This window comes from Pan troglodytes, chromosome 20 (assembly GCF_028858775.2).
Source record: "Pan troglodytes isolate AG18354 chromosome 20, NHGRI_mPanTro3-v2.0_pri, whole genome shotgun sequence".
Taxonomy (NCBI): Eukaryota; Metazoa; Chordata; class Mammalia; order Primates; family Hominidae; genus Pan; species Pan troglodytes.
Window position 1 is genome coordinate 12,553,823 of NC_072418.2, and position 8,968 is coordinate 12,562,790.

At 48.3% G+C, this 8,968-nt stretch overlaps 1 protein-coding gene across 1 annotated transcript; it reads left to right on the top strand.

Annotated features, from left to right (window-relative positions):
* The first annotated feature begins 8 nt into the window (after positions 1–8).
* UBL5 (ubiquitin like 5) lies at positions 9–4,710 on the top strand. The gene is made up of 5 exons (XM_512356.9): positions 9–2,572; positions 2,917–2,983; positions 3,182–3,265; positions 3,427–3,464; positions 4,560–4,710. The coding sequence occupies exons 2-5, from the start codon at positions 2,928–2,930 to the stop codon at positions 4,601–4,603; spliced, it is 222 nt and encodes a 73-aa protein (XP_512356.2). The 5' UTR covers positions 9–2,572; positions 2,917–2,927; the 3' UTR covers positions 4,604–4,710.
* The last annotated feature ends 4,258 nt before the right edge of the window (positions 4,711–8,968 follow it).

Below are 8,968 nucleotides of genomic sequence, written 5' to 3' on the forward strand. Positions count from 1 at the left end.
CGATCTCAGCTCACTGCAACCTCCGCCTCCTGTGTTCAAGTGATTCTCCTGCCTCAGCCTCCGGGTAGCTGGGATTACAGGTGCCTGCCACCACACCTGGCTAATTTTTTTTATTTTTTATTTTTAATAGAGACGGGGTTTCACCACGTTGGCCAGGCTGGTCTCGAACTCCTGACCTTGTGATCTGCCCACCTTGGCCTCCCAAAGCGCTGGGATTACAGGTGTGAGCCACCATGCCTAGCCTCAAAAAAAAATTTTTTTTAAAAGCCAGATATCTCCACAGGTAGCTTACTTTATGTTATGGAAAGTGCCAATTTACTGAGCACCAAATGAATACATAATGGAGTATTCTTCATGTAGATTAAATAATGTGACCATACTCTCCCTCTTTCCCCTCCAGCCCACTTTTCCCCTTTAAATAATGAAGCCCTCAAAATCATATTTGGAAAAAAGCACGGATCACAGATTGTTCCTGGGGTTTTGTGTTCCTTTTCTCCCAGGCTTGTCCTTAACCTTGTCTACATAAACCTGTCAATTTATTGAGAACTGTCTCAGATACTTTTTGGTTTACAAATTGTTTGACTGAATTGAGGAAGGACGGTCCTTGTCCCACCAGCCCTCACAAACCTGGAATCTGGTACAAAGTGCTCCCCAAAGATACAGATGCAGGAGACTGTGCAATTGTGCAATGTTTCCAGTTACCTCGCGGGCATTTAAGGTTGGTGACTGGCAGTGAGAAAGGAGAATAGGGAAAATGAGGCAGAAGAATAGCAAAGGGAATTAAAAGTTGGATAAAGGGTAAAATACGTAAAAGCAGAGAGCAGAAGCAAGGTGAAGGGGCACCCGCCCCTTCTTGCTCACCCAGCAAGAAGCAAGATAAATGGCAGAAGCTCAGGAGACAAAACAAAAGGAAGATTAAAAACTGAGTAAAGGCCGGGCGCAGTGGCTCACACCCAACACTTTGGGAGGCTGAGGCAGGCGGATCACGAGGTCAGGAGATCGAGACCATCCTGGCTAACACAGTGAAACCCCGTCTCTACTAAAAATACAAAAAAATTAGCCGGGCGTGGTGGGGGCGCCTGTAGTCCCTGTTACTCGGGAGGCGGCTGAGGCAGGACAATGGCGTGAACCCAGGAGGCGGAGCTTGCCGTGAGCCCAGATCACGCCACTGCACTCCAGCCTGGGCGACAGAGCGAGACTCCATAAATAAATAAATAAATAAATAAATAAATAAAATTACAAAAAAAAACAGTAAAAATCCCACGGCCGGGGAAATCAGGACCAAACCAGTAAGGAGCAGCTCTTTAGGCATAAGCACGCGCATTAAAGACAAAAAGTATCCTTAACATGATAAGGATAACCAGCTCATTAGCGCTCATGCATATGGACGGCATATCATGCATGTACTTAAAATTATGGAATGGAGGCGGCTCTCAAGCACACAGGGGCCAAAGTAAGCAACACACCTATCATTCAAAAAGGTAGACACTGGCTAGATATTAGGCAGCCTTGGGAAGAGAAAAAAAGCCTGGCCAACATGGTGAAACCCCATCTCTACTAAAAGTACAAAAATTAGCCGGGCGTGGTGGCGGGCGCCTGTAATCCCAGCTACTTACTCGGGAGGCTGAGGCAGGAGAATCGCTTGAAGCCGGAAGGCGGAGGTTGCGGTGAGCCGGGACCGCGCCATTGCACTCCAGCCTGGGCAACAGAGCGAGACTACGTCTCAGAAAAAAAAAAAAAAAAAAGACCCAAACTATACCAAGCTGGGGCTGATCTTATCTCGCAGAGGTCAGTCCGCTCTCACCACTCCGAGAGTGGAATGCTGTGCTTAATAAACTTGCAGCTTTGCTATCTCTGTGTGTCTGGTCCAAATCTTTGTTCAGGACACCAAGAGCCTGGAACTGTGCGGCACCATGCGGTAACAGCAGCTGTTGGGCAGCGTAGAGTCTAGTCTAGGATCAAGCTTCGCCTACTGACTGGAGTCCGTATCCCGGGGGAACGCGATGGCCAGAGGGAAGAGGTGAGCCAAATGCTCACGAGGCCCAGCCCTGAATGAACCCAGGGGGTCAGAAGGGATGACTGCAGAACTCGTCCCCCGCCCCCACCCTCCGCCCTTGCTCCTAGTAGCCGCTGCAAGAGGCTTCGGGCTCAGGATCAGGAGCTTACCCCTACTCCCGGGACCCTCTGGCGTCCCCACCATGTGACCGAGTCTCCCTGCAACAAACAATGACTTCAAACGAGCTGGGCGCCGGCGCCTGACCTCTGACTCTCGCTCCACGCCCCTTCCCTGGCCACAAACCCGCCGAGGCCCCCCTCTCTACCCGGCGCGCCTACCACAGGCGCGACACCTGCCAAGCCTTGGGACACCGAAACCATACCTGGGAACCGCAAACACACCACAGACTGCAGACCCGGAAGAACTTGTCCCAGTGTTGACCACACCCCCTGGCTAGGGGCAGGGCTTCCGGCCTCGAACTTTAACTTCCGCTTCCGGTTCCTAGCGTTAACTGTGACCGGGGTTCAGCGCTCGGGTGAGGAGCTGGTGGCGTCGGCAGGTTCGAGGCGATTCGAGGTGAGGGGGTCAAGCGGAGAGGCTCGGAGTCGGAGAAAGCTGTCGCGACCCAGCCACCCAGGGTCTGGGGTCGGTGGGAGATGAGGCCAGGGAGTTTTGTAGCAGGGCTTTCAGGCGGCGAGAAGGGGCAGAGGCGCGGCTCCCTGGGGTTCGCGGCCCTGGGACAGGGGACTTGGGGCCTGGGAGTATTCGAGTCCGGGGGGTTGGGGGCAGAACGGACGGCTCAGTAACCGGGAATTTTAGGGCCTGGGACTGGGAGACTTGTAGGCTGGGGTTTCTGGGCCTGGGAGACGCCTGAAAGAGTCTGACTCTGCTGCCTCCCACCCACCCCCCGCTTTGTGTAGCTCCAGCTAGGATGATCGAGGTTGTTTGCAACGACCGTCTGGGGAAGAAGGTCCGCGTTAAATGCAAGTATCCACTGGCAGCCGAGAGGCAGTGGTACCCGCAGGGGTGCTTGGCGTGAGGCAGGCAACTCAATCTGTGTTGTCGGATGGTTTTAGTTAAACCCGGGAGAGGGGGCGGATGGGGTCCTGGCAGATGGTATTCTGCCCTAGAATGTCCTCTTCCTCGTTCTACCGCTTCCATTTGCCTTAACTGCTCTGCGCCCAGCACGGATGATACCATCGGGGACCTTAAGAAGCTGATTGCAGCCCAAACTGGTACCCGTTGGAACAAGATTGTCCTGAAGAAGTGGTGAGTGCAGCGGTAGAGCCACTAGGTGGACTGGACTAGGCCGGAAGGTTTTGGTTGGGGGAGCGCTGCAGGCAGCCCTTTGCTTAGGCTTGGCTACCTCATTCGGCCTACAAACTGAAGAGCCTCCTTAGCCTTATCTCTGAAATGTCTCTTTTTCTTAGGTACACGATTTTTAAGGACCACGTGTCTCTGGGGGACTGTATCCTTTGTATGACTTTTTGAGGAAGTATCTACATACCCAGCCTCGGTTATCTGTTCAAAACTAAAGTCTGCATGAGCTTATGCATATTAAGTGTTTAACTTAATACGTGGCACATGGTGAGCACTTAGAAAATGGGAGCTAGGTAATTATTTGGTTGGGGAGGAGAGTGGTTGGTGAAATAGTTTGACTTCAAGTTCAAAATATTTATTACTGACCTCCACCTGAGTGCTGGACAGTAGGTCAGGGTGGGGTGAGACTCAGGCATATCTATTGTGCAGAAGGAGCAGAAACTTTTGAAAATTTTTATTTTATTTATTTATTTTTTTGAGACAGTCTGGCTCTGTCGCCCAGGCTGGAGTGCAGTGGCACGATCTTGACCCACTGCAACCTCCACCTCCCGGGTTCAAGCAATTCTGCCTCAGCTTCCCAAGTAGCTGGGATTACAGGTGTGTGCCACCACTCCCTGCTAGTTTTTGTATTTTTAGTAGAGATGGGGTTCCACCATGTATGCCAGGCTAGTCTCAAACTCCTGGCCTCAAGTGATCCTCCCACCTCGGCCTCCCAAAGTGCTGGGATTATAGCCGTGAGCCACTGCGCCTGGCCTAGAAGGAACAGAAACTTTTTTTTTTTTTTTTTTTTTTGAGATGGAGTTTTGCTCTTGTTGCCCAGGCTGGAGTGCGTGGTACAATCTTGGCTCACTGCAGCCTCTACTTCCCAGGTTTAAGCGATTTTCCTGTCTCAGCCTTCCAAGTAGCTGGGATTACAGGTGCCCACCACCACACCCAGCTAACTTTTTGTATTTTTAGTAGAGACGGGGTTTCACCGTGTTGACCAGGCTGGTCTCAAACTCCTGACGTCAAGTGAGCCACCTGCTTCGTCCTCTCAAAGTGCTGGGATTACAGGTGTGAGCCACTGCACCCAGCCAGAAATTCTTTTGTAAAGTTTTGGTTCTCTCCAAATAAAAATGGCCTGGTCCAAAATGGGCTTCCTTAGCCCTGGGCTGAGACCTCAGGCCACCTGACCCGGCTGTGAATGGATGAGAGGGGTGGGGACGGAAGTCAGAGTCAGGATTCCTTAACACCTTTCCTTCAGATGAAATCCACGATGGGATGAACCTGGAGCTTTATTATCAATAGATGAGAATCCTCATCTTCCTGCCCCGCTTTCCTCTCCCATCCTCATCCCCCACACTGGGATAGATGCTTGTTTGTAAAAACTCACCTTAATAAAGACCTAGATGTTGCTTTGTTGTTGTCTCTGTATGAGAGCTGTCTAGTGATGGGTGGATCAGTCGCCGTTTGGTCATCACTGCACCGTCAGTATGCAGCTGCTAAAATAAGAGCTCTGATCAACTGGATCCATGAGGGCAGAGTAGACCAGCAGGCTGGGAGTCTGTGTGGGAGCCCAGAGAGAGCTCTGGGGTTTGCTGTGGGTGTCTGAAGGTCAAGAGACTCTGGGATTATTGTCACCCTAATAAAGCAAAGAACCTCCGGCTAATGACAGTAGATATAATTGTTAGGAATTCAGATTCTGAAATCACACAGACCATGTGTGGAATGTCAGCTCTGCCACCAAGCAGCTGAGTGACACTAGGCAAAATTTTTTAACCTCTGTAAGCCTTTACTTCCTTATCCACTGGAAATAATTGCGTTTACTTCATGTCTGCTTTCAATCGGCATATTGTGAGGAGGTATAGATGAGTTTAAAGCATGTTTAAACATCCACAGTTCCTGGCATTTTTTTTTTTTTTTTCTTTTTTTGAGACTGGATCTTGCTCTGTCACCCAGGCTGGAATGCAGTGGTACGTTCATAGCCCACTGCAGCCCTGAACTGGACTCAACACAGTCCTCCTGCATCAGCCTCCCAAGTAGCTGGGCAGTGTGTACCACCACGCCAGCTAATTTTAAAATTATTATTATTATTTATTTTATTTGAGACAGAGTCTCACTCTGTCGCCCAGGCTGGAGTGCAGTGGCACGATCTCAGCTCACTGCAACCTCTGCCTCCTGGGTTCAAGCAATTCTCCTGCCTCACCTGAGGCAGGAGACTGGGACTACAGGCATGCCCCATGATGCCAGTTAATTTTTGTATTTTTAGTAGAGATGGGGTTTCACCGTGTTGGCCAGGCTGGTCTCAAACTGCTGACCTCAAGTGGTCCACCCTCCTCGGCCTCCCAAAGTGCTGGGATTACAGGCGTGAGCCACCGCGTCTGGCATTTTGAAATTTTTTGTACAGACAGGGTCTCCCCTATGTTGCCCAAAATAGTCTTGAACTCCTGACCTCAGATGATCCTCCAGCCTTGGCCTCCCAAAGTACTGAGATTATAGGCACGAGCCATCATGCCTGGCCCTAGCACTTCTTTTCAAGACAAAACGTGATAGTAGACAGTGAGGCAGTGTGGCACTATAAGTGTGGCTACATGATCCCAGCCTCAAGAGTCAGACCGACTAGATTTGAATTTTGATTGATCCTTAGCAGTGGGATTTCAGCCTCTGGGACCCTCAGTTTCATCCTCTAAAAATGAGCACTACAGTGGCACCCACATCTCAATGAGATCATGCAATTAGAATAGCAGGATGCCTGGCACATAATGTTATTTGCTGTATTCTTCCTCTAGGTGTGAGTAGACAGGAGACCAACTGTCCCTCTGTTCCCCTGGCCACAGTTCTTTGTGTCAACCTTGCTCCTGTCCTGTTTTATTTTTTAAATTTAAATTTTTTTTTTTTGAGATGGAGTTTCACACTTGTTGCCCAGGCTGGAGTGCAATGGCATGATCTCAGCTCACTGTAAACCCCGCATCCTGGGTTCATGTGATTTTTTTGCCTCAGCCTCCTGAGTAGCTGGAATTACAGGTGCATGCCACCACACCCAGCTAATTTTTTTTAGTAGAGACAGGGTTTCACCATGTTACCCATGATGGTCTTGATTTCCTGACCTCATGACCCGTTCACCTCAGCTTCCCAAAGTGCTGGGATTACAGGTGTCAGCCACTGCGCCCGGCCCTGAATTTCTTATTTCTTATACCACTCCTCCCACCAGTGGTGGGCATTAATACATTTGAGTGACTCTAGAAACTTTCTGGAATAACCTAGAGTTTTTATCATACGGGGATAATTATATGTCCCATAATATTTATATGCCATTCCATAGTTTGCTTTTCTATGCTTTTTTTTTAATTATTATTTATTATTATTATTTTTTGAGATGGAGTTTTGCTCTTTTTGCCCAGGCTAGAGTGCAATGGTGCAATCTCAGCTCACTGCAACCTCTGCCTCCCGGGTTCAAGCGATTCTCCTGCCTCAGCCTCCCAAGTAGCTGGGACTACAGGCACGAGCCACCACACCTGGCTAATTTTTTGTATTTCCAGCAGAGACAAGGTTTCACCATGTTGGCCAGGCTGGTCTCAAACACCTGAGCTCAAGTGATCCGCCCGCCTCAGCCTCCCAAGGTGCTGGGATTATAGGTGTGAGCTGTTGGGCCAGCCATGATTTAGCAATTTTGAAACTACTTTTGTGTGTGTGGGTGTGGGCACATGGGCCCATGTAATACACACAAACAGGGTTGAACAAATAAGTAAACTTGTAGATAATGAGAGCTGGGTGTCTCACTGTGGAGAAGGAAGTTACAAATAAAACAGGAGATGGGAGTGCTTAAAATGAACCTTGTAGGACTGGATTTGGAGGCATCAGTCTGAATTCATGGTTTTCGTTTAACAGATATATTGATACATATAGATGTGTATACATATGTATATTTCCTTGCTCTATCCACTTAGAGGGACCAGAAACAGTGACACTCCAGGAGCAGTGAGCACCCATCCTGGAACATAAAAACATTAGTGGGAAAACAGGATTGGGGGGAATTTGTGGTTTAGTTAATAGTATTATATTGATATTGGTTTCTTAGTGTTGATAATTATATTATAGCAGGGTTTCTAAGCTTTGGCATTGTTGACTTTTTTGGGTTGGATTTTTTTTTTTTTTTTTTTTTTTTGAGACAGGCTGGAGTGCAGTGGCACGATCTTGGCTCACTGAAAGCTCCACTCCCGGGGTTCAAGCAGTTCTCCGCCTCAGCCTCCCGAGTAGCTGGGATTACATGCGCCCGCCACCACACCTAACTAATTTTCGTATTTTTAGTAGAGATGGGTTTTCACCATCTTGGCCAGGCTGGTCTTGAACTCCTGACCTCTTGATCCTCCCACCTTGGCCTCCCAAAGTGGTGGGATTACAGGCGTGAGCCACCGTGCCCAGCCTTTTATTTTTATTTATTTATTTATTTATTTTTGAGACAGAGTCTCCCTCTGTCACCCAGGCTAGAGTGCTGTGGCAAGATTATGGCCAATTGCAGCTTCTTAACTCCTAGACTCAAGAGGTCCTCCCACCTCAGCCTCCCAAGTAGCTGGGATTACAGGCACGTGCCACCACACCCAGTGAATTATTTTTGTAGAGATAGGGTCTTGCCATGTTGCCCAGGCTGGTCCCCAACTCTGGGCTCAAGCGATCCTCCTGCCTTGGGCTCCCAAAGCCCTGGATTACAGGTGTGAGCCACCACGCTCAGCCCTTGGATTGGATAATTCTTTTGCCTTGAAGGATGTTAGCAGCATCCTTGGCATCTAATACTAAATGCCAGTAGCCAGTAGTATCTCCTGTTCCAAAATGTCTGAAGATGTTGTAACAACCAAAAATGTATCAAGATGTTGCCAAATGTCCCTTGGGAAACAAAATCGCTACTGGTTGAGAATTCTGTTCTATTGTTTATTTAAGACGCTAATATTAGGGAAGGTTGGGTGAAGGGTACATGAAAACCCTACTATTTTTGTAACTGCCCATGTCTAAAATTATCTTTATAAAAAGTATCTTTTTAATATTATGCTAATACATACTTGTAAAAAACAAAATGTTCTATTAAAACTTAAACTTTTTTTGTTTTTTGAGATGGAGTCTCGCTCTGTCACCTACGCTGGAGTGCAGTGGCGCGATCTCGGTTCACTGCAACCTCCGCCTCCCAGGTTCAAGTAATTCTCCTGTCTCAACCTCCCGAGTAGCTGGAATTAAAGGTGCCCACTACCACGCCTGGCTAATTTTTGTATTTTTAGTAAAGACAGCGTTTCACCATGTTGGCCAGGCTGGTCTCGAACTCCTGACTTCAGGTTATCCGCCCACCTCGGCCTTCCAAAGTGCTGGGATTACAGGTGTGAGCCACCGAGCCTGGCTTGAGTGCTTTATGTAGATTAATTTATTTAATCTTCACATCAAACAGAAGGATGTAATTGCTTAACCCCACTTTGCAGATTGGGAAACCAAAGTACAGAGTAACGTTAAGTAATCAGTTCAAGGTCGCATAGCAAGTGTCAGTGCCAGGCTTTAAACCCAAGTCTGGCTCCAGACTTCTCTTAGCCTTCTATTGCATCCTGCGTCTAATTTGTTGTGGGCAGGTTTCCCTATGAGTTCACTTCACTGAGCCTCATTCTTTTTAATGGTCACATAGGGTTCTATGCTAGG

What these genes read in the sequence shown, in the direction of transcription:
- UBL5 (XM_512356.9), top strand. Translation starts at nt 2,928, where the DNA reads ATGATCGAGGTTGTTTGCAACGACCGTCTGGGGAAGAAGGTCCGCGTT. An exon ending in AAGGTCCGCGTTAAATGCAA is followed by an intron (nt 2,984 to 3,181) that starts GTATCCACTGGC and finishes CTCTGCGCCCAG; the next exon opens with CACGGATGATACCATCGGGG. An exon ending in CCACGTGTCTCTGGGGGACT is followed by an intron (nt 3,465 to 4,559) that starts GTATCCTTTGTA and finishes CCTTTCCTTCAG; the next exon opens with ATGAAATCCACGATGGGATG.